Raw genomic sequence first — 25,826 nt, 5'->3', positions numbered from 1 at the left:
TAAAACCCTGCTCTTGCAGCCCACCATCGCTGCTTGCCATCACAATATCTCAACTAGTTCTTTAGGAAATGAGATGAATACAGCCAAGTTCCTTGCAGATTTAATGCTTCTCACTGCTCATTTTTCTTTTGTGAGTGTAAGGTATTCTTTTTATAAATGTATCAGAAGAAAGTATTGTTCCAGCTAGAGTTGGAGGGTTTAATTAAGAGGGAAGGTCTCCCAGCATGCCTGCTAGATGATCAGGGCTGAATTAGTGCATTTCCCTGTGGGAGATCATTCCACTATTGAAACTGTGCTACTGTTAGTGTTTATTGCTGAGGCTGTGGGCTGTTAGCCTACCAAGTGCTAAGAACCTTAGCAGTGACTGCTTACACCGTAAGGAACAGCTGTGTTATCGACATTGATGACCAGAATCAAAGACTTGTTTAGATGGCAGAATGGACTAAGAATTGGTGGACAGAGATGGATATGTGCACTTGCAAGTCATTGCACAAGGCTTTCCTAAAGTGTAAAAGGAACTCTTGCATATAATGATGGTGATGTACATGTAGGAAAATTTTTCTTTCGTTTGACAGTCAAATGATTTTGAGAAGGCAAAAATTGCCTTTTCAGACTGAAGTCTCAAAGTTGAAATAAAGTAAATGAAAAATTAACGCTAACATGGGGAGTGCTTTTGGAATGTCTACAAATACATATAAAATAAAGTTTTTTAAACCATAAAGGATATATATTGACCAAAACTTGGTGTATCCTAGTGTCATGATGACAGAATGTCAGCTGAAGTGCTGTTACCCTTACTCCTAGACATTAATATGTCGTCTTCTCATTCTTTGACCTATTGTAGTTCTATGTAGTCATAAATCAGCAATCCCTTGCAGTCCTCTTTGAAGGACTTAGTTTAGACAAGAAGATGAGGCTTTAGGTTATATTTAAAGTAAGAGTCTATGTGAACCTGCTAGTAGTAGATTTTCCAGCCAAAAGGAAAAATAAAGTCGCAGACATTAGTTGCTGTATTTAATATATTTCCTATTACGATAAAAAGATTTACACAATAGTGGCATAGAAAAATCTCAGTTCATTCAATTTTTAGAGGTGAACAAACCAGAGGGAAAGGAAGGTTTAACTTTGTGAAATGTCAACTGTTGAATTTTGGCAGCATAGATTTTTGTTCCATTTTACTCAGAACATTACACATTGGCAGATAAAGATGAAAAAAAAGTGGCTTACAATTTTATTCTGCTTCAAGGTGGACAAGAAATGTCTTGCATTTTGTGGTGTGCAGTCAATTAAATGTTTCTCCTGAAGCTAAATTCTGGAGTGCCTTGAAGCCACATTGCATTTTACTTGAATCTACAACGGGGATCCCATCTTTCTCAGTTTTTCCCAGACATCTCATCTTTCCCAGTAACAGTGACACTGGGTAAAGGTCCTGCGGTTGTAAAATGTGTTACTTCTGGTAGGATATGCTGTCCCAAGCTCCAGATCATTATCCAAGTCTTTGCTCTGTCTTATTTTGCTGTGAGAGACCTTGGACAAGTCTTATGTGTCCAAGTCCCACTTCAGTGTCTGTTCTTCACTGAGGGGGGACAGACAAAGAGAGGTAAAGGGTGCATGCATCCAGAAGTAGCAGGTATCTCCACTGCACTACCTGTTGGAGATATACGGAAGAGCACATCACGTAATATTGCACTTGAATCCATTTATTGCTTAGAAAGCAACAGGGGCAGCTCAGGAGTCTCCGTTTCCTGAGCCAGTTCCATTTGGTGCACTAAGAAAGGAGGTGTGAGCAGGTGACTCCCAAACTGCTCCTTGGTTTCTGCTGGAAAAGCTATGGAGCTAGTGGGTTGGTTACTGGGTGGGTTGGTACTCTTCCATGAAAAATTCTGATCTAGGAAAGTGAAATTTCATCTATACAAATCTTCATCTCTGTATAAAAATATAACAGACATAACAATATATAAATCTCCCTAACTTAAAAAACAGACTCTAGGAACGTCTGCTGTATTTCAACTAATCTTACCTTTAGCCTTCTACTACTTAGTACATCTATATACTGTAGCTATTGGGAACCCAGGGATTCACAGTTGTTTTCCTCCATGCTTATTGCATTGCAATGGCTGAGATAATCTTGCAGGGAAAAAAAAAATACAAGCAAGATGAAAGGAACTATTTTTTTACATTAAATCAAAACTTCTTCAGCAGCTTTCCTTTTCCTTCAAGCACAGAAAAGTTCCATGTCTTCATCTGGCACAACTCATCCAAGTTTTAGCAACTGTAGTGATGCTACAGCGTTTTCCACCAGAAGAGCTGACCTGAAATGTCGGAAAATTATCTTGGCTCTAGCAGAAAGCCTTAAATATTTAGTCTAAATTCCAATTTCTACCCTAGAAGGACACAAAGATGTGTTTGACTGCAGCGGGTGGTCAAAATTCCAAATCTTAATATCTTTTTTAGGATACTTTAAACTCCAGATCAATTTTGATCAGTTTCTCTACTTGTACTGAAAAAAAAAATTTTATTTATTTATTTAAAATTAATCTGACAATTCTGAGCTGAATCCAATATTTAAGAAAAGGATATGTGAAAAGGAGAAAAAAACAAAACTGGAGGCTGCGTATTGCTTTAGATCTGTGTTATTTATGTGACAGCTGTCACAGTCATGGTTCTACCAGGGAGAGCAGAGTGCCTGTAAGGGCTGTAGCCCTATCTTTCTTTCCTTTTGCACCTACAGGTATGATGAGTTTATTCGTAATTATCCCACACACTTTGCAGAAAAACTTTGCCCTGCTTCACAACTTAGTTTGGACCTGTGCCTGCCTTGGCAGTGCTCTGTTGTGTTTCATGTTTGGATTGGCAGATAGCTTTCCACGTTGTGCTCCCACTCACTATGATGAGATCCTGCTCCAACAAACACTTCCACCTCTGATTTATTATTTGCCAATGAGTAATACTGTTAAAATCATCAGGGCTGTGTCTGTCCTTGTGCATAAGGGTCTTACAGATTCCACTCTCTGAAATTCCTAAAGCCCTTTTGAAATAGTTGAGTGAGACAAGAAAGCAGTGAGTCAACATTAGCAAAGCATCTTAAATTCTGGGATGTTCCTTTCCTCTGATGAGGAGGAAAGAGAAAGGAGAAGTGTTTACATCAAATGACGTTCCAGAAATCTGCAAAACAGCTGTCATTTGTCTTTTGATGGTGCATCTTTGTAAGACATTGTCATTATGGTTATTTATTTTCAGGTTTACATCCCTATGCAGAAGGGGGTATCGAAAATATTACCCTTTTAGTAGGCTTTGTGAATATTTCTAAATTCAGAATGTAGTTAAATGATATCTCTGCTGGAGAACAGCTTAAAATAACCCACAGAAAAGACAACATTTTAACTGAACAGTATAATTCAAGGGGCAATGGGCACAAACTGAGGCACAGGAAGTTCCGTCTGAACATGAGGAGGAACTTCTTCCCTCTGAGGGTGACGGAGCACTGGAACAGGCTGCCCAGGGAGGTTGTGGAGTCTCCTTCTCTGGAGATATTCAAGACCCGCCTGGACAAGATCCTGTGCAGCCTACTGTAGGTGACCCTGCTTCGGCAGGGGGGTTGGACTAGATGACCCACAGAGGTCCCTTCCAACACCTACTATTCTGTGATTCTGTGATTCTGTAATTTAATAGACATTTCTATGGAAACTCTTATATTTCTATAGGAGATCCTTATGAGCTCTTTTAAATTCTGTAAGATTTTTCCATTTGTTGACACTGCATGTCTATAAATGATTGTCAGAGAGTTCTCAAAGGACAGAAAGCAAACATTTCAATTATGAATATATGGATTTATATCCAGAAATATGAAGTAATACCACAGAAATACCAAGATTAAGATAGAAGTAACGAGTTGACCTTAACAGGTGAGTAAATAGCTAAAGTATGGCAATTTAGTTTTACATAAATAAATTGAAGGGGAGAGGGGGAGATAACAGTGTTAGATAATGGCATAGATGTGCAAGAAGATTTCTGAGGGATGTGTTCTTAGAGTGGAAGGTAGTATGCCTGCTATTCATGCATATTTAAATGGGTGGTTGATTGCTCTCGCTGAACTGCTTGGCTTTACTCCAACTGATAGTGTTTGGAATGTGTAATGAAGGCAGAGGGTGGTTGCGGTTCTTCCTTCTCTTTATTTATGTGTGCTTTTTAATTTTCAGAATGCCTATGTCAACATCAATCGGATCATGTCTGTTGCATCAAGGCTTTCTGAGGCAGGCCATTACGCTTCCCAGCAAATTAAACAAATATCTAGCCAGCTGGATCAAGAGTGGAAGAGTTTTGCTGCAGCTCTGGATGAGCGCAGCACCATCTTAGCCATGTCTGCTGTCTTTCACCAGAAAGCTGAACAGGTGAGCTTCTTTTGTGACTGGCAAAATGATCCACTGCTGCTTTGATAATGACAATGCTGCGGTACTGCCTGGTGGCGTCTGGCTTGTATGCAGTGAGGTTAAGAGCCTTGTTCCTAGTGGATCAGTGTCTCAAAAACAAATGGTAACATTTCCCCAAAAAAACTGGCACATGTTCCCTGAGTGGGTAAGTAAGTGTGTTTACACCTTAGTGATGAGAAAGAATCTGGTCAGAACTGCAGTACACTGGTGCAGCAACGTGCTGCCTGATTTCTATTTCCTAATACTTCATCAGTGCTGTGGATAAGTTCAGGATCATTATGGTCAGGAAAACAGTATGTATCTGCACTCATGTGTATATATGGTATGTGCTATGTGGGCAGGAATATTCACACATATGACATAGAACCATACCAGCCAACAATTTCGAGGAGCCAAAGCACCTTATTGTTAATGAAGCTTATGGAATTCATTCCACAACATAGTCTTTCAGCGTTCTGTCTAGCTCCAAACTTTGTTAGACCTCACAAAGTAGAGAGTTCAGAGACAGCAAGGAACATCCAAGAAAATTTTCCATGTCCCTGAACTCTGGTTTGTGCCTTTAACAGCTACCAAAATTGTTCTTCAGAGCTTCAAAAGATTTAAAATATGTCAGTGAATAAACCTTCTGGGTAATTTACACTTAAACCAGGTCCACCTAACAGTAATGGTTCACCTTTGATCATATCTTGACTATATTCATTTTCCAGTGACAAACACTGCTTTGGAGCTCTCTTCAGTGTTGTTGTGTGCTTGTTTTTTTGAAGTAGTTAATATCAAAGCTACTAAGTGGGTGTGCTTGATGTTTATAAAATGACCCATACTTCAAGTGTATGAAGAAGAAATTAGAACTGATAAACCAGAAACTGCCTCATAAGCAGAAATATCTGTATGGAAAAGTTTAGCTCAAACAGTAAAGATTTTCTTTATTGTTTGTTTCTGACCATAGAATTATAATGGAGTTTTCTTTTTTTTTGTGTTTCCTATGGAAAAAAGGCCATAGCGTAGAGCAATTACTCACCCTACTGGGCACTTAGTCATGTAAGCACACTCAGTGGCTCTGATGGACTGATATACCAAGAAGATGCCCAGTACAAGTGCTTTCATCAAGTACAATGGTCCCTGTAGTGTTTAGGTGTAGTCTTCATGTCAATAATTGTCAGTCATCATATGAAGAAAAATAAAAAAAGAATTTCCATCCAGTCTATAGTCACAATGAGAATGTTTAATGCCTGTTAATGAATTAGTTCATTCTTGTTTGTTTGGGGGTTTTTTTGGTGTGTAGGTTTTGGGGGTTTTACCTTTTTTTTTTGTATGAGTGATCCCATATTTTTCTGAAGTGTCAGTCTTTGCAAGAGTTGCTGAGGTTTTCTATAATGTGAAAGGCAATGAAACAGAAAGATGTATTGAACTGTCTGTCAAGCTACAGGTGAAATATTTTTTTTTGTCTTTCTACCTTTTGAACACTGTCAGTGGGTATTTCGTCTCAGCCTTAACTTCAAAAAAAGCTACACAAATGTCACTTTCAGCTTTGGGTCTGTTTCCTTTACAATTGTTTGGATGGGTTGGAAAAACCCAATCCTGCCTTGGCACCTCTTCATAAGGAGGTAAAGTTTGTGCTGCCTGACCGAAGCCAGTCCCTCATTACTAAACAGATAGGAGAATTTGCTAATTGTGAACAGCAGTTGCTCCTCACTTGCAATAAGAGACAATTCAGTGGAAGATAAGTGCTGATGTGAAGCCTGTAAACTCAGACTGCTTCAAAAAAAAATGTGGGAGTCAGTGTGTCCATCAGCCAGGACTAAAATTTTGGCCTTGCTTTAGTAACCGTAATCAGGTTACTAAATCAAGTCATTGGATAAACCAATGACTTGAATGCTAATAATTTAGTCGTTTGACCTCTGTATAGTATAAAAAGTGAGGTGTTTGGGATTTGGTCTATAACTCAGTCTGCTGTCTGTCAAACATTCATTCCAAATATAACATACTACTATTTGGCTTCACCCAGGGTATTTTTTTACTGAAGTCAGGACTTCATTAATTTACAACAAATAAGGCTTAAATCTCTGAAGCAAAGGTATAGATAAACCCACTGTCTCCTCTGTCCTAAATCAAATCTTATTTTGCTGCCTTTGTTCTGTCAGTAAAGGTAGACTTGTTGCAGATCCAGCCATTTCTCCCACAGCGTATCCCTGCTTCCCTCATACCGATCTGATCTGCAGATTGCCTTTCCTTCTCCAGTGCAATAAGCTGCTACAGTCTCTTTGTTCCTTCCTTCCTATTGATTGAAGTTCTCTGTGATGCCAACAGGAAGCAAGTCTGTTAGGACTAATCTTTCAGCCTTTGGCACACCCCAGCCTGCAAGGAAGTTGTTGGCTTGGGACAGAGATTTATGAAAAGCTCTGAAATCTCTGTAATATGCAAGCTAAGCAGGAAGTAACTTGTTTTTCAAGGTCTTTTCCTGAAGACCCCACACAGAAAACTGCACAGAATACAATTTGTCTGGCTTGGAAGGATGAAAGGCTGAGTCAACCCTGCTGGGAATTGAACTTCACATCTGTCTTCACATGCTTCAGAATCACATTGCTTTCCTGGCTCTTCTTGCAGATACATGTGGCATGTTGAATGGAACTCAGCTGAATGAGTTCCTGGATCAAAGCTTTTTTTTTTTTTTTTTTTTTGCTTTGTTTCTTTCTTTCTCTCCTTTTGTGTGTGTGTGCATGTGTGTGTCTTCCCTGCATTTTTTAAACACAGTTTGTACATACTAAACCATCATCAAGAAAAGCGCAAAGAAAAGAAGAGGAGGAAAAAAGGGAAGAAAAGAAAGAAAGAAAAGACAAATCTTCACAACTTTGCCTCCAGCTAGGCTTCCTTCAGCATGAGTTTTATCAAAAGCCAGTAAACCAAATTCCAGACAACCACTATGTCCAAATTAAGCTGCAACTCAGGGTATTCAGTGGAGGTATTTCCCTAATGTCCCTTAATTCCACCTGCTGCCAATGTCTTGGGGCTTTTTTTCCTGTTTTCTAGGGGTTTTTTACCCTCCTTTTCTCATGCTAGCATGGAGATATTCTAGTGCAAAAGAGAATCTGCTCCTGTATCTTTAGGTATATCTGAAGCTATTCAAAGTTAAACGAGAATGTAAGAGAACATGCCTTCGTTCACCGTGATTTCAAGAGAACTGTGCTGATTTACACCAGACACGATTCCAGCCCACTAACTGCCAGGCAGTGGAAGCAGACATACCAGGAGTCCTCCCTTCCTTGGATCTAATCTCTGCAAGTGTGCTAAAGCATTCATAAGATGCTCACTGTACAGATACTGTCAGAATGAACAAATTAGCTTTTTTAATCAGCCAAGAGATCTCAACCAATTAATTCTGGGTCAGTCTACACTCAGAAGCACAAGTAGAATTACTATTTAAGGTAGTAGGTGGTAGATGCATGAGCTATACATTTATGCTGATTCTCCAAAGACCTGACCCCTGACCATTTGTTTCACATTACCTTACTCCCCAACCACAAAGACTACTGTTCTCGTTTCTGCTTGAATCTCTCGAAGCAGATCCTGAACTCCCCGATTTGAGGAAAGGAAATCAAAAAGAGAGGAAAATTAAAAAGGGAGGAAGAATTTGATAAAAGTGAAGAAAGAAAAAGCCAGTTGATGTCTATAAGATGCAGGGATAAGACCAAGACAACTTATGCATTAGATATGGAAATTCCAGAAACCACAACCAGTAATATACAATTAGCCTCATACAAAAAATTCAGGCATCAAGAGATATTATAAGTCATGGAGGAAAACAGTTTCATGGCCTTCTTCCCATCTTTCCCCACAGCCAGTCTGGAGCACGAACGTACACTAGAGTTTGGTTTCAATTTCTGCACAGCCTAGGAGAACCACCCTAGGCAGTTATCCTGCAGCTGCCACTCAGAGGCCTAGCAAGTAGTAAGCAAAGACTGTGCAAAAAATGTGGAGAAATATGGACGACAAAATGTCTGAGGTGTGTTTTGGAGCAACCACGTGATACAGCATAGCAGTCTCTGAGGAAAGCTAGTAAGAAGTGGTCTGACAATATATTGTTACCTGATCTAATGCAGAATTTGCAACTTAGGTGCATAAGTTGTGACCCAAGAGTAAGCATAGGTCATTAATTTAAAGTTTCTTTTGTACTGGATCAGAGGCAGAGAAGTGCTTTAGGGACTTTTTAATTTTTTAGGAGAAATTTTTCTTAATCTTTCCTGAAGTCTTGAAAAACATGAACTACTGGATCCTGTCATTTCAAATCCTATTTAAGCAGCTTTTATGTTCCCGGTAGGAGCTATTCTAGTCTATGGACTAAGTAGAAATTTAAGCAATTAATTTAAGTGATATCGAGTATCCAGTGGACAGTAACAGCTTCTGTTCCAACTTAGCAGTTAGCAATTTACAATTTTAAATGCATTGTTTTTCAACTCAGTCAAATTGTGATTTTGTGATACGAATATGCTTCTAGCATGAAGAATTACATTTGATAAAGTTTTTTTGTGTTTGCCACAGTGTGTGGCAGATAAGAAAATTAACATAGCTGCTTTTTTCAAAATACCCAAATCAAGAGTCCTATGGCATGAACTAACACTTTGCAAAAATCCTTAAAAAAACATTTGCTCTCCCTACGTGAATCTACATACACAGCACAGACCACTATGCATTGTTTCAGGGTATCAGAGTAAAACACTGACAGGGTGCATTGCTTAAAACTTTTTAAAACACGTGATGTCAACTGCTTCTGCTAGTGGCAGAAGTGAAATGACTGACGTAACTCTTGATGTGACATTGTCTTACATGAGAAAGATAGATGTGAGACAACAAAGTAGAAATGTGGTTATGTGCATAGGATCTTCTTGAGGCTTCTCCCACTGACTGTGCAAATCACAGCCTGGAGATATGGCAGTATATAAGTAACACAAGTATAAGAGCTTGTACTAAAATTGGTAGAATTCAGCAGTTTTGACAAGAGCTGTAACAGTGTGATTCCAGCAGCAGGAACACTGGTCTATAAGATGTCAAGGTCTTTTGTTCAATGTTTTGTGCAAGAGGTTCATGTAACAGCCCCAAATGGGATCGATCTCAGCTCTGTGCTCTTAAAACTGCGTAGGAAATTATGTGAATTCCACTAGCTCGGCACAAAATATGATGACATCAGCTTTATGCAAGGGCATTTGGGGATTTCATCTGAAGAGATTCAACAGATCAGGAGTCAAACCAACACAAGAGAGCCTGCCATCGTTGCTTCCAGTCTTCTAGAAAGCACAGTTTTCACTGGTAGATTTGTACTTTGTAGACATGGATGTTTAGGAATTCATCTTTGTCACCGACTCTTTGTGCACTGACAAGAAGTGTTGACAATGCAAACACTTTATAGCCTTGATTACACAGCAGCATCGTGAATAGCTTTACACTGCTAATAAAAAAGGATGCTGATGCCAGAGCCAGAGCTGAATTGAAATTCTTTGCTTTGAATCTCACAGCCCTTCATGCTGTGAGTGCATGCTGTACTAACAAGCCACAGGTGAACACTTCAGGAGTGGATAAAGCTGTGATCCTGGGGGTGTTTTTGTGGGGTTATATATTAACCCTACAGGGCACTGTATCTGTTGTATAATTAGCTGTTCTTTTTTATGAATAGCCTGAAAGTATGGCAGGCTGGTTTAACCGAAAGATGGAGGAAGAGAAAATCTTAATGAGAAGTAATGAGGTGGCATTAGGCAGTTAGTATGGACAAAATATGAACATGTGAATTGCGTCATTGAAGTAAGACTCGCTTGAAAGATAAACAGGATGGGAACCTTAAAGACCGAATTCCTCTTTTCTTTACAGAACAGGCAACGCCCAAGAGAGCATCCCCAATTTGTCCTGCCAAAGTGCATCAGCACTGCTCTGGAGGCCTTTAAGAGTTGAAAAATATACTTTTCCATCTCTCTGCTCCTCAAAGCCATTTGGTTTCTGGCTGTCTTAAGGCTTCCAACCAAGGTGCTAAACCATATCAATTGCAATGGCAATGATTTTTTTTTCTCCCTTTTAGTGAACACCCACCAGGAACTGGACTGAGACCAGCAGCTCGTTTTGCATTGGCTGCTTAGCAGCCATCAGATGGTAGTGTTATCTGATCACTGCTGACCTGGGCCAGAGTCAAATGTGTGACCCAAGGGTTTAAAGCCTTGGTATCCTATTAGCAATCCCACTGAGCTGGCCCTGGATTGGAAACTGCTTGAATACAGACTGTCTGCCTTTCACTGAAATGAATGTCAGCATTGATTTTAGTGGGAGTTTTCTATTGCCCAAATCAGTATTGTTAAGGACAGGTAAGTGTTTGAGGGAAGACTGACAGCTGAGACAATGCCAAATACAAATGGAGCTGTAACTGTGTTCTTTTGTGCTTCACACTGATTTTTTTTCTAAACGTGTTGTAGCCTCCCTTTTTGGAATGCAATGTTGTAGCCTCCCTGACTGGTATGCAAAGACTCTTAGAATGGGTGTTTTCTTAGCCTGGTTAAAGGAGCATGTGTTTTTAATCCAGGAGAAACAGAAAACATACCTTTGGGTCTAGGTGTTCTTCAGGTACTGAGGAAGTGACAGGAACGTACTGTTCCAAGGTGTCCAGAAGGACTACTTTATAACTGTTACATTTTCCTCAGTCCATGCTGCAGTCATCTGTGGCACTCTACAAACAAAGATTTCTAAAGTTTGATGAGATGTTATTCTGTGTCACCATTGCTCATTGTTTCTGGAATTGTCTCAGTTCCTTTCAGGTGTGGATGCCTGGTGCAAAATGTGCAGTGAAGGAGGCCTCCCCTCAGAAATGCAAGACCTGGAACTGGCCATCCATCATCATCAGACCCTGTATGAACAAGTAACACAGGCCTACACGGAGGTATGTGCTTCCCAGAGAAGAAGGTTTCTGTTAAGCGATAATATGTATTTGACTGCATTTTGGAGCTTAGCTTTTGTAAATGAGATATGTTCTGCCTTACATTTCTGCAATTTTTCCAGAGAAGGAGTCAGCCAGGGCTGTAGAAGGTGACTCCTAGCAATCTGCTCATAAGGGCACAACAGGACAATCTAGGGGAAAAGCAGAAATGAAATCTAGAACTAGTGTTGGCACCCCAAAGAAGAGCTGCTTCGCTGCCTCTGCTGAACAGGGAACCCCTTTAAGCCACCGGTAGCTTTACTCCCATTGCTTTCCTTATGTGAGTGAGTCCTGGCTCTAGCACAGGTATGCTAATGGAAACAGACAATGCTACAGGCTTTTTCCTTCCACATACAAAGTCACAGAGATGTCGAGTCCTCGTTGCAATGAACGCTGCAAGAGACTGTGCTTTAGATAGAATCATAGAATCTAGAATGATTTAGGTTGGAAAAGAGCATCATGGAGTCCAACAGTTAACTTGCCACTACCAAGTCCACCACTAAACCATGTCCCTAAGTGCCACGTCACGTGTATTTGTATATATTGTTGTCAAATATCTCAGACCTGAATAGGGTATGTGTTTTTTTGCTTTAAAAGAGGGTGCCAAGGATGCTGAAAGTAAAACATATTCTCCAGCATTTTGTCAAAGAAACCATGAAGTTCTTCACTTGCTTTTTCACCCATCCAGGCTGCAGCGTGAAATAAAAGCTACTGACAAGCAGCCAACATTCAGTGCATCCGACTGCGCAGGCCAGGGTCTGTGTGCAGTCCACTTCATTCTGCAAGAGGGCTGCAAGAGCTCCCTGACATTTGGGAGGAGTCATTTTAGGAACGAGGCCAGTCTAGATGTTCACCCCAGGCCAACCTGCAAATTACCCTAGGGGTGGGAAGCCATGTACGTTACCCATTCTATTCTGTTATTCATGTCTCCAGGACTAAAGCTTGGTAGAAAGTAATACACAGATCACCTGAATGCTTGGGTTTAGTTGTATTTTTCATTTCCCTGTACTGCGCTGTGCTTGACTGTCTTTCTTGGTGTCAAGGGATTTTGCTTCTTGCAGTTTTCCAAGGTGGACAGGAGGACTGTGGTAGTGCTTGCTATACTTAGTAAGTTACCAAGTGAAGACTGCAGAACAGAACATAACAACTCTCCTCCACGCTCAGGCCTTGCTCTGCTATCGTGTTCTTGGGCAAATCTATAGTACAAAAGACAAAAGAAAAAAATTTGCTAATGTAGGCTTGGTGGTAGGCTCTCACGCATACACAGTGAAGTTGTGCAGATACCTTGATGATGAATGTAATGAATGTTAGATAGAAATCTCTTATTATCCAAAGACCTGCAAGAATTTGGGAGTTAGTCAATGAAAATGAGAAGTCTGGGTTGCAGTCACAATGGACAATTCCTTATTCAGTACTCAGGCTTCTCAGAAACAGCAGGTTGTGTGAGCAAACACAGAACAGTCCTGTTGACCCCTAGTTTCAACTGTGAATTTTATACACGTGTCTAGTCAGGTGAAACTAAGTTTTTTTGATTATTTTTAAAAATTATTTCTAAAAATTAAGTCAAATTGGGATTATATAAAAAATAAAAATATTTGAAACCAGCATTTTGTTTATAAGCCCCAACCTTAGTTTTTGTGAAAAGAAAACTCATTTAACACTCATCACCAAAAGCAACCTTGAACGTGCATATTGCTTTTGCTGATGCTTCCTTGGAAAGCTGTAACTTGTCACAGACACAGCTGTTTAAAGTATTTCTATATTATTTTACTAATAAGTACATTTTTAAACTGTATGTAGAATTGCCAGAAAGGTTACAGTCTGTTATTTCAGAAATGTTCATCCTTTTTCCTGTGGCTCCATGGTGAGCTGAAAAGCCTGGATTAGATTTAGGAGTCCTGCCTCATATCCACATGCCTGTTGCTCCAATCTAGATAATTCCCCTTGCCCCCAGAAAATAATGTTTCTTCCCTTGGAGCTCTCTATGGTGGAATGAAAATTGTAGCTTTTTCTTTCCTTTCTTTTCCTGCAGAGTCATTGAAAATCTCTGTTTCTGTTTCTATACTTCAAAAAGATCGGAATAGAATGAACATTCCTTGGAATACCATTTTATCTGGATATTTAATAGGATATTAATTAACATTTAATAGGATATATGGGCCTATTCTGTTCTCTTACAGAGCATAACAAAGCAGTGCAGGTTCACTGCAGGAACCTAAGAGGCACCCAAAGAATCTTAGAGAGACTCTTTTTTTCCATCTCGCCATGGTTGTAGCCATAATTATTTGCCTTCTTTCCTTTATTGCACTCGAGTGAAACTCAGAAATAATGGAGGCAGAGATCATGGCCTGATATGCAACCCGCAGCTGAGCAATCCTCTGTGGCTCTAAGCCGAGTGCTGGCATAACAGGGCTTCTGAGAATCAAGTGGTGCTCTTGCTTTTACTTTGAGTAGAACAGTGCTGGAGGGAGGAATACAGGAGATGTGTGCCTCTGGCAGATCGCCCTCTTCCAAAAAGAGTTCCTCTAGATGTCTCTAGCCAGGGTGTGTTTATGTCGCTCCACCAGTGTTTCTAGTGGATGAACAGCAGGTGACAAATCTGGGATACCCCTACTGAGGACTGTACTGGTTTGGTAAAGATAAGGAGGGAGAGAAAGAAAGGTTTTCTCCAGTCAGGCTTGAGCCTGGTTGATGGTAAGAGCATCTTGTTCAGTATGACTTGATTAACTGCACTTTACTGTCTGTTCCCAGAGGCATGATATATTTGCTCTAAAGATCATTTTTCTTTTCCTAGTGCAAATTGTAGCTGTTTCACAGATGGCACCATTAGTCTAGTCACTTGCAAGGCTTTGGAGGTCTTTCTGACATGCTAGATAGGATATCTACAGAATTTAACTTATTCCCTGGCAGTGTACACAGCATCTGTGGAGACTACTCCACTAGCACAACAAAATCTACTTTTTAGTTCACCCAAGATCACATAACTTCTTACAGAAGCATTTACATACTGCCTATCCTAGCCCTTCTCCTACCACGAAGCCAAAATGCAAGAATATCACCATACGACAGGAGTGTTTATGTGTGTTGTGTCAGGTCGTGAGATAAACCTTCCCAGGGAGTCCAGCAGCAATTCTGTACTCTTCAAAACAAGTGATAAATGGTCAAATGTGTTTTGCCAAATGCAGCACTGGCACTTACACTTTACAGAGACTGCAAGGCATGCAGGGTGCAGGTCCATTCAGTTTAAGACTTTTGCAACTCTTCTTCAAAATACGTCATTATGTGGGATGTAAGTGAAGTGGTGCAACTAAGTGGTGCAAACTAAACACTAACTACTGTGCTTGTCTCCTTGCACAGTTCTTGAAAAATTTGAAAGATTCAAGTGAAAAGAGATTCTGTGATTTTTTTTTTTTCAGTTATAAGGAGAACATGGAAATGACTGAAAGAGCAGAGCAGATAACTTCTCCATTTGTGCAGCTGTTCCCTTCCTTTCTGAAATGTGTTCACTGGTGAACTCTGAGAGCACAAAGCTTCTGTGCCCATTGATTGGGAATGCAGTAATATTCACAACAAAAATACTTTCAGAAAAGAAAATTTTTAAGACAAGGAACTTCAGAGCTGCAGAAGATATGAAATCCTGGTGTATGTATGTAATCCTTGTGAATTCTGAGTACTGCTGATTACCTGATTGCCACTGTGCTGCTTGCCATATATTTAGTCCAGCATGACTGGACAAGCATGTAAACTGAAGAGCAGGAGAACACTTGCAATAGCCTCTGATTTATGTTAATTATTATTAGCAGGACAACACAAGCACTTGAGGTCTGGTGTTCATCTCTGGCTGTGCAGAGAATAACTGGAAGGTTATGCCCATCAGGGAAAAATCATAACTTGTAATCTCTGAGGCTTTTTAGACAGACAGCAGGAACAAATTATAATGCAGTAGATAAAAGCCGAAATCCTATAGAATAAAAAGGAATAAGAGAGAACACAGAGTGTACTCGATCTATCCCTGACACTACAAATCTGGGAGAACATCGTCCTGTCTCAGCTTTGGACAAAGAAGGGGTGTGTAAGCTGTTGCCTTTGAAACAATCTTTTTGTTCTGCATTGCTCCTGCCACTGAGACTTTTTATTGTAAAGGTCTCATTGGCTGTATTCACCCACAAATCAGCTCTGGAAGAGCACTTTTTTGTAAGACTACTGAATTTAGTCTGGTGTTTTGATCAGTCATGATTAGTATACAGAATATTTCACCCAAGGATCTGACCCCTCAAAATGGAATAATTGCAGGATTATACCTCTGGGAGGCAAAAAAACGACATGCAGGGTCTGCAACTTGGGAGATGGTGTAGGTATGAATAGGTCTATACTGTGGCACAGAGTTTCCAGGAAAGTTTTACCGAGTAAAGCATGTCTGTCATAGTGTCTGTGCAATCACATATCTCTTCCTGGTAAACTTCTGAAGCTTTGTTGTTAGTCCTGATTCTTCTGTGATTTCTATCAGTGTAAATCAGCAGAGTCTATACTAAGAGCATTGTAACAGCACCCAGGGACAGATTCAGACCAACACTGAGCCCAAACGCCAGCAACAGAAACAGTGAATTCACAGTGAATTTAGCCAGTGCAGAGAGTGAGTTTCTGGTCTAATAAGCTATTCTCAGGTGTATGCATAGCCTTGATTTCCTGGTCCCAGTGATTAAAATGTTGCTGATCGTCTTCCCACAGCTAGAATAGGATGTAATATGCCGTGTCTCCTTCCCTGTCTAGAAGCTGCTGCTTCTTGCCTAGCAGCTATTGCCACCTCCATAATGTTGCCAAGGTAACACCCGTGCCTCAATGTTTCCTCCTCAAATCCTCCCCCATATTGCCACTGTCCACTGCTGTTGGTGAATAAAATCATTCCCTCTGTGACCCCCGCAGGATCCAGCATGTGCAAATTGTTCCAGCTGGTCTTCAGCAGCAACCAAATTTGAGTACGGAAAGCCAGTCCCTGTGGACTCTCCAGTTATTTCCTGATCTAATTCCAAATTGCCCTGAATGTTTAAAAATTCTCCAAGGATCTGCCTAAGTCCACCTAATAGTCACATAATATGATGAGATTTGACTCCCACTTTTACCAGTATAAATCTCAAAGGCTCTCATGATTTCTCTGAAAATGCACCAGATATACACTGCTACAACAGACTGGGATGTGGCATGGCTTGCCAAAAGACACAGGTTTGGGTATTAAAGGATATTTGCTACATTTGGACAAGCAACTTGTAATATAGAAATAAATGAAACTTCGAAATCCTTGAGATGTGTAACAACTTTGACTGATAAAGTTAAAAATTCAGACTGCATGAAAAACGTTCATAGACCCAGTCTCTAGCAAGGTTGATGATTGGGATTGCATAGAAATAAAAACACTTTTCAGAAAAGCTTGTGATTTTCACTGTAGATTTTTTCAGAGGGAAAAGAGAAATGTGGGGTGGGAAGAGGAGAGGGATTCTGATGGTGTCATCATTTAACATTTCTGTTGAACAAAATATTTTAAATTTGCAATCTGCACCTGAAAAATATTTCAGAAAGACATTTTTAGAGAACCAGTGCATGCACACACTTGTTAATAGCAGTTTGAGTTTTATGGTTCCATTTTTTTATTTTGTCCCTGCAATATGAAAATTTTCTAGGAATGTTCCAGGAAAAAATCTGGCATTAAAAATCTGGCATTCTGGGTTTTTTTAATGCCCAAATGCCTTTACATCTGCAAATGTGTTTTAATACCCTCAAAAAAGTTACACATGTGCAGAGGGCTTTCCATTTGCCAACAAACTTTGTAGCTCATTGAAAATGGAGACTGTAGGTCCCCCTGAGTTCTTTCTGAGGACGAAAAGAATCACTGTCATATACTAATTTATTTTGCACTGACACTGAATGAAATACGGAATTGGCATGTCACACTTCTCAATGTATATACATACTTAGTAATCCCACGAAGAAAGGACTCTCCTTTATCATACAGAATATGAAGTACTCTGCCATCTGTGGTTTTCTTAAAATGCCACCTCCTCACCAAAATAGGCCCGCTATTGCAAATGCCACCTTGTCATCAACTTGTATGCATCAAGAATTTTCAGTGCCCGAGTGTCAGAATGTAATTTAGTCTTGGGATCTCTGTCTCTATGTATGCAGTCCCAGCAGTGCAGTGTCTGTGTTCTTGCTGAGTGACACAGCAGGAAGCGAAGGCAAGAGCTGAATGTGTAAGTACAAGTCAAAAAAAGATGTTATGAGGTCTTTCTTCCTTCTTGACTAAAATAAGGAGAGCACACAGGGGAAAACGAATCAGCTAGACTACCCTCTGGCAGCTAGTGAATGTTTTAAGTATCAGTGCAGTGAAGTAGACCTATTTCTTCACTCAGGTGAGCCAGGATGGAAAAGCCTTGCTGGATGTCTTACAGCGTCCCTTGAGCCCTGGGAATTCTGAATCCCTCACTGCTACTGCAAACTACTCCAAGGCTGTTCACCAGGTGTTGGATGTGGTACATGAAGTCCTGCATCACCAGCGGCGCCTAGAGAGCATTTGGCAACACAGAAAGGTCCGGCTACACCAAAGGCTGCAGCTTTGCGTTTTCCAGCAGGATGTTCAACAGGTAATATCATTACTAAAGGAGATAAAGAATGGTGCTTTGCAGCCGTAAAGATTGTTTGGTGACTCATCTAGAGGATATCGCCATAACAAGATTTCACACACAGCTCTGTCTGTACTAGAAATAGGCTAAAATCCTAATACGCCTTTCAGAACCTCTCGGCTTCATGTTGAAAATTATCAACCATTCCCCACAAGGATGTGACTCTTATTTTCAGTGGTTACTTTTGCACAAGTGAGCATTTAGCTGTAGGTACGCTACTGTTCTGAGAAAGTGATGTTTAACAGAAAAAAAAAATTCAAGTGTAAAAAGCAATTGACCTGTGGTGTATTTTACCTTCCTATGTGGAAACAATACAGTTACAGACCTTTTAGTGGTGGTGTTTAGATGATCTTTGCATTATTACCACTTATGGAGTCCACATACCTGTGCTATGAGTTTGCTGTCCCAAATGAACTGAACACCCCACAGTGCAGAGCCTGCCCCACAGAAATACAGTTTGTACAGTAAAGGCTCACCGCTGAGAACTCAGACTCCAGGTGAGTAACTTCTCTCTCCCAAAGGAATCTGTGTGAATACCAGCACAACAGCGTAGCTGACAGTAAGTATGAGATGCCATGTTTATAGCTGCCAAATACGAAAGCACAATCAACAGATGTTACAGGACTGCTTGTTCAGGATGGTGTGGTTTGTTTAAGGGTCCTATTACAGCCTGAAGCAGATGTGGTTAGCAATATGGTACTTGCTTTAAATGAAGATGCTGAATGCTCTAATTATGTTTATGGAGCATTCTAATGTCCCTGGGGTTCTTTATGTCGCTGCCTTTCTCCAAGTGAAAAATGACCTGGAGACGGAGTGACAAAGCTGTCACATGCAAAATAGACATGAACCAGCAAGGACAGGAGACAGGCAACTTTTATTCAATGTGCAAATTGGTGGTCCTGTTAGTGCCATCGTTGAAGCACACTGACAGAACTGCAGCTGTAGATATCCTTGGCAAATATATATGACCATTTCTTTGACAGTCTTGAAAAGTTTGCCAGTTTCTACCTGCTCATTTTTTTCTATAAAACCACACAAATATTCATGCCATGCATATAACTAAATCTGGGGTTGAATGTAGCAGATGCTTAATTCAAACAACTTCACTTTCCTTGCGTGTCAGCAAACATACCGCATAGTAATGGCATTCATGAGCTATATATTAAATAGCGCATGTACTTGGAATTCAGTTAGAATACTCTCGTCAAACTGTATGAAGTTGGAAGTATTATCTTAATACAAATGTGAGGTTAAAACCTCAAATATCAAGGGCTTTAAATTCTGGTGTTATTATGCTTTTTCCTGGTGTGGTATATAATGTCAATAAGAATCCATATTATCTTAGGTATGCTTCATCCCCTAGGGTGATTTACAGTTTTGTTCAATCTTTTCAACCCAAAACTTTCTCTCTTACATCTCCTGAAATCAGTAGAAATGTTTATGAGGTTTATTCATGAAACTCGTTCAGACTTCTACTTCCCACATATGCAAAGCAATGTGGCTTTGTCACTGGCTTTCAAAAGGAACAGGTCTTTTGTACGTACTGTGACTTTCAGTGAGAGGAAAAGAAACAAGCAGTAAGAGTCACTGGAGTACAATCACTTTAGAGAGCATCTCTCTATGTGAGTTCTGTTGGCAACAATCTTTCCAATTTTTTCTCTTAATGGGTAGTTATTATCTGGGAAGCAACAACTTAATGACAGACATGTTTCTGTCCTAGCGCACACTTACTGGAGGCATCTCTTTGTCCTACTTAGAAAGTAGAGAAGAAGAGGTGAATCATTCTGTTCACTAAACATCTGTACTATTCAAGATAGTTGCTTTGTAACTCACAAATGAATTTATCAGCTAAACAGAAATATGAAGTGTAGATTCCATGAGGAGGAGGAAGGTATCTGAGTATGTTGATGGGGTTTTTTTGAAAATAATCACCTCCTATATATCTGTCATGCAATTACTATTGCACTTAGTCTGTTAAAAGCCCATCAGCTGGCAGGTGAAGCTGCCACCTATATGTTAACATTTATCTGTAACTATTTGTTGCCTTGTCAAATTTTAGTAACCTTTAACTAAATTCTTCCTGGTTCAAGTCTAAAATGAGAACATGTGAGAGAACAAATCCTGACAGGAGAGCCCTGAGTTTATTAGACATCGCTGTGTTCTAGACAAGTAATGATACAGTGTAGTTTCTCTAAGGAAGATGCTCCTCTTCCCTTTCCACCCAGCTCAAAATCAGACATGTTCTCACAGATGCAGTTTTCCCTGTCAGGATGTCCCGTGGCTCACCCTCTCCAGCTGTTGGCCACTGTAGTAAAAATTCTGGTGAAAAACGATCTCCGTGTCAGAACTTACACTCCTTCACTTGTTCATCTATAGCTTTCTCTTCATGTCAGCTGTTCTGTATCAATCTTGTCTTAAAAGCAGATGTGAATAGGAACAGGTTTTCTTGCATTGTGTGTTCTTAATACAGACCCCAGGATTAATCTGCATCCTCTCAGTCTGCCATTAATGGCATTAAAAGCTTTTGGTAAAGACCCGTCTCCAAAAAGAGATTGTTGTGACTCTTGAGAGATCAATTGTTCCACACCTGACTACTCTAGTTAGTCTTGCCATAGGTGAATATTTAGGCATACAATATCAAGTGCTTGCAGAGAGGTCTTGCAAAACTGGTTAGCTGGATGAAGGCTTTCTTGTAGACCAAGAGTGTGCCTCTTGGACTGGATTTAAGGGTTAAGCTGTGTTATACAGGGCTCATTCACATCATTCCTGGTTTACTCTGCATCATTTGCAAGGCCAGACCTACATGCTGTATGCATTACTGGCAAGTCAGAGCTGTGTTCTCAGATGCTTTCACACTGTCAAGGAAATCCTTTTGATTCCACCTGGGTTTCAGTTTGAACTGCACAAAACCTAAAACCATTGAAAATAATGGATTAAAAGAAATAAAATTTATTTTTATTCTGAGATAGAAAGTCAGGCTTCCTTGCAGTTGTGTCATAACCAAAATACAAGTTGTGTAGTAGGAAAAAAAAAAGTTTAAACACTGTGGACTGCCAAGTTAGAATATTAATGTAAGAAATGTTTTACTATAAAATGTCATTACAAGTAATCACTACCTCACACCATCAGACATTTTATAAGATTATTTGCTATTACATCTATGTCTTAATACATTACATCATTTTGCACGTGAACCAAGGTAAATAACGCTGTGCTAAGGACAATGAGTTATGAATATATAACATTTTAAAGAAGGAAAGAAAATAAATGGCATGAAACTGCATGCGCAGCCTTCACAGGAAATGGAGCACGATTCACACAAAGAGGATAGCAGTTAAGACAATTTGTGAGCTGTTATGAGGCTCTACTCAGGCAGGAACTGACAAGGAACTCTTTTAGCACCAGAATTATTTAGGATCATTACAAAAAGTTGGGTTGCCAAGTGTGCAAAAGACTTCATTGCTTCAGTTGTTTTGTAGAAGTTCTCTGTCGGTTCATATGGGGAAGAGCTGTGCTGTTTGATCCTTTTAGAACACAGCTGTGGGAGGTGGTGCTGAGATTCTGTCCTGCAAAGGAGGAGAAAAAACTCTTTGACATTCATACTGATATTCTTTAATTGCTGCAGATTCTTCAGCCCATTTTTAGTAGCTTTGCTTTTTGCCCCTCTCCGCTCTGTATCTTCCCCTTCTGTGGACTATTTACCAGCAAATTAACACTATTTCCATTTCTGTTGAGATCTGAAATTGTTCTCATGTTGTCTCCGATTTCCATTACTTTCCACTGTTGCATCCTGATTTACACTGATTGCCTCTGCATGTATCTCTTCACTTTAATATGTCCCCTTTGCCCCTGTGTACATCAACACTAAACAGCCATGGTAGCATAAGGGTTGTACCGTGAGCAGACATTACCAAGCAGCCTTAGAAATCACTGAAGTAAGTTCATAATGCTGTTCTTCACCCCATTGCCTCACCCATCACCTTTGTTTCATATGGGCAAGAATTTTGGCTGAATTCTCTGGCTTCATAAACTCATTCAAGTGAAGATGTAAAGCCTGAAGCATACCAATTAAAGTAGAAGAAAAATGGAGACCCATCAGATGCATTAATGAAATGGTCTGTGCAAGTCTTGAACGTGGTTTTGTAAAGCGATTTTGTGGCAGAATAGTCACACTCCTACTCTTATTCTGGAGGATTCATTCCTTCTCACAGAAATTTTATCTTTCCATCATTCCCATACATACACACCAATACTTAGCCTGACACAGGCAGCCTCTTTTCTCCACAGATTCACATGATGCTCGCAGGGTCACCGCTGGTGCTGCTTCCTTCTTGCTTCACTTTGGTTGTGATGGTTTCCTGTAGAGGAAGAGCTGGAAAATAGGTGGATGTAGAGGTACCGTATGTGCTGGTGGAGTTTCTGGGCTATATACAAAGCCTTGAGCTAGCCGGAGTGGCTCTGCATGGCAAAATGGAACAGGCCCATCATGCAAGACGAAGACCAGTGGCAAACAGCAAGGTGACACTAACAAACGCTTACTGCAAGAGGGTAGGCACATACTGAGAAAGCTAGGACTGTTGCCATACCAGCTGTAGTGATGTCTCAGATCCTTCTGGTTATTGAAAAGGTCAAGTTAGACCAGTGTCAGATTGACCTGGATTTCTCTAAATTTGTGGATCTGTGTTCTGCTGGCTTCATGCCCAGATACATTAATGGAGTTTTGGTTTACTTGTGTAGTTATCTGCCTCTGGTGGTGGATAAAAAGGCCATGTGGCCATAATGATATCATTACATTTAACAGCTGCCATTGTTGTGGGAGACTGCAAAGTACTGCAGAGGAAAGGCTGTCTCTCTTCATAACCAAGCACTTTAACTTGTGTCTGGCTTTTACTGGCCAAGAAAACAGCTTGGGGCATGATCGTGACATCACTTGTATGGAAAAATATCCCACCAACATCTGTCTGTCTCCGTGCACTATCTGAGAATGCTGAACACTTCATGTGATGCATGTGATCTACGTAGTCCATTTACAGAAGAATGCTAGGATGTTTGAGGCAGTTCATGATTCATTTAGCTCTCATACAAGATTTTAGAGGATTAGGTCTGTACATCTCTCCACACATGCACGCATACACTCAGTTGTTTCTATCACTTCAAGGCAATGAGTTCTCCAAAATTCTGTAGTTTTCCAACTTGTCATAGTTTGTTTCAAAGACAGAAGAAATCAGACTATATATCTCCTTTTATGCTTTGTTTACAATAATACCTTTTACTAGGTCTTGTAAAACATGAGATTTATTTGTAAACAATTGCTAAGAAAAAAGAACATTATAATCAAGTCAAGATTATGTTTCCTACCATGTGACTTCAGCCACAGCACCCTGCAAAAATACATTACATGCTCTGTGTGTCATTGAGCAGATGTAGCCTGTAAATAGCTACCACTGACAGATCAGTAATTAAAACATTACAATTCAAAGCATCCTATTGAATTTTCACAACCCCTTTGGTAAATTTATCAAGTAAGGAGATGCACTTAATGTTTGTCACTTATATTTACATTTTCAAAGTATCACTGCTGTACTTTCTCTGAGCTTAGAAGGTATATGTGACTTTACCAGCCACAAGGTTGAAGTACTACTTGATAGCAAATAGAGGTTCTAACTATGGGTGTATTGTCCCCCAAAATTAATTAAAAAGCAACTGAAGTGTCAACACTGCTGAAACTACTTGGCAAACTTCTCCCAATAGGATGTAACAGGAGAGAAAACAACCTTTTGTCATCCGTGACTGAAAGATACACACCTCTGTGTTCACTAAACCCATCCTTCCAGCAATTGTTGAGGCCAGTGTCCACACTGAGATTTTTATCTGATGTAGATATCTCACCACACTATTCTGATTGACCATACAACTTTTACCTACATAGCTCTAAAGGACTAAATGAGATGTGCACGTTTCCAGGCCCACATTATGTCCCTAACAGCCTCTTATTTAGTACTTGTCTTCTTTTATTATTCATGCAGTAAAGGATGGTACTTGTGTAGCAAAAGGATTTTTTGTTTGTTTGTTTCCATCCACTCTTCGTCACAGACCATGCAATAAAACATCTTGGCAGCTGCTTCTTTGGAGCAATTCTCATTCCATTCCTTTTGTTCCTGCCAAAGGAACTGGCACGCTTTCGGGCGATGTAAGTGCAAGTCTAGGCAATGAAGAGATTTGCAGCCCCACTCATCTTCCAAAGAGGACTATCGAGTAACTGCCACTGACACTGATTTGAAAATAAAGTGGTGGTATATATGTGCTGATTAGTATCCTGCAGATATTATAAAATGAATTAATAAAGACGTGGATGGTTAAATAACACAAGGGTTGGTGAATGACTTAGTGGCTTATTTTGAACTGTTAAAAAAGGACTGTCATTCCTTAATTTGAACTCACAGTGGCATGGGATTATGCAGGAGTTTCAAGTGACTTCTACTGGCTAGATGTATATCTCGAAGCTCTGGTGACAGCAGAGAGAGTAAGAGAATAAGAGAACCCTGCACAGCTATACAATCCCTATTATTCAATAACCAGATTGTGTTGGATTTGCTGCACAAGGCAGTCTTGCAAGGAAGGAGAATTTTGCCCACATATTTCTTCAGTATCTGGTAATTTCATAGGGATGTTTCTCCGGTTCCTTTAGCTTGCAAAGGCATGGAGCATTTACGGACAATGTGCTTAGGGTTGTCCAAACCAAACAGGACAGGGTTCTTGGAAAAAGAACACAGCTGAAAGAAATAACATGCATTTTTCCTCTTTGCCAGTGAAAAAAGAAATCTGCCCTTGGAAGGACCACAGTGTAGCTTCCCAAGTGAGGAGTGAAATGCATGGCACTTTGATATCTAAGCGTGTTTGGACAACGGCTGTTGGTAGAGACCTAGGCTCTGTGTTTCTGTCCGCGCAGTCACATTTGCAGCTGGTAGCCAGTGATCACTGTCTGGTATAAGCACACCTCAGAGATGTCTCAGGCTATCAACTTAAGAAGTTAATTGCTTTAAATACTTGTAACTCACGTGAGAGAGAGAGCTCTGTTCTAAACTTCTGACAGTGCTCTTTAAATAGAGAACTGTATTATCTTGTAAATTTTGTGCCAAATCTCTTCACAAAGAACTATAGCCCTAAATTATTACATTTTCATTAAATGATATTTATTCTGGAAATTTCTTAAGGGTTGCTGATTAACAATACTCTATCCTCTTCATAATTTGATTTAAAGTGTAACTTGAAATTATCTGGAAAAGACCTTTAAATCTTTCTTCCTATATATAGTTACTAAGCCAAGCAGACAATTGTTCTTTGTGCTTTTAAAGAGTCACTAATTAAAAAATAATAATGATCACTTTTTAGTTTACACACAGATCAGTAGTACTAAGGATATCAAACATCAGGGGCCAGCTTCAGTTACCAACTGAAGTTTACTTAGCATTGATGTACAAACAGTCCAAGAACTCTTTGATGATCTCCGCAGCTGTCTTGGGTAATAGAATCTGAAGAAATCTGAACCAACCAGCTTGATCTCTGAACCTCCTGAAGTGAGAAGAGGAACAGAAAAAAAAATCCTTTGTGCCCCAAAAAGTGTTTTTCTTGTTTAGATCGCTGTCTGTCCTTCAAGACCTAGTCCTTTCAGATGGTCTGTTTTGCTCTTTTCTGAACTGCGAATGTTTGGATTCTTACTAAGAGCTTAGGAACCTCTAAGAAGGCCTTCTGAAAACCCTCTGAAATCCTACTCTC

At 40.0% G+C, this 25,826-nt stretch overlaps 1 protein-coding gene across 10 annotated transcripts in view; it reads left to right on the top strand.

Moving 5' to 3' along the window:
- The window catches only part of KALRN (kalirin RhoGEF kinase), a 532,117-nt gene that overhangs the window by 244,446 nt on the left and 261,845 nt on the right, over positions 1-25,826 (top strand). For all 10 annotated transcript variants that reach the window (XM_075430793.1, XM_075430796.1, XM_075430795.1 and 7 more), the window contains exons 7-9: positions 4,200-4,391; positions 11,209-11,340; positions 17,781-18,011. In XM_075430793.1, the coding sequence (XP_075286908.1) occupies positions 4,200-4,391; positions 11,209-11,340; positions 17,781-18,011 (555 nt within the window). The remainder of the gene's footprint in view (positions 1-4,199; positions 4,392-11,208; positions 11,341-17,780; positions 18,012-25,826) is intronic.

This window comes from Opisthocomus hoazin, chromosome 9, assembly GCF_030867145.1.
Source record: "Opisthocomus hoazin isolate bOpiHoa1 chromosome 9, bOpiHoa1.hap1, whole genome shotgun sequence".
NCBI classification, from domain to species: Eukaryota; Metazoa; Chordata; class Aves; order Opisthocomiformes; family Opisthocomidae; genus Opisthocomus; species Opisthocomus hoazin.
Note: the sequence above shows the minus strand (reverse complement) of the source record. Positions and strands in the feature narration are given on the sequence as shown.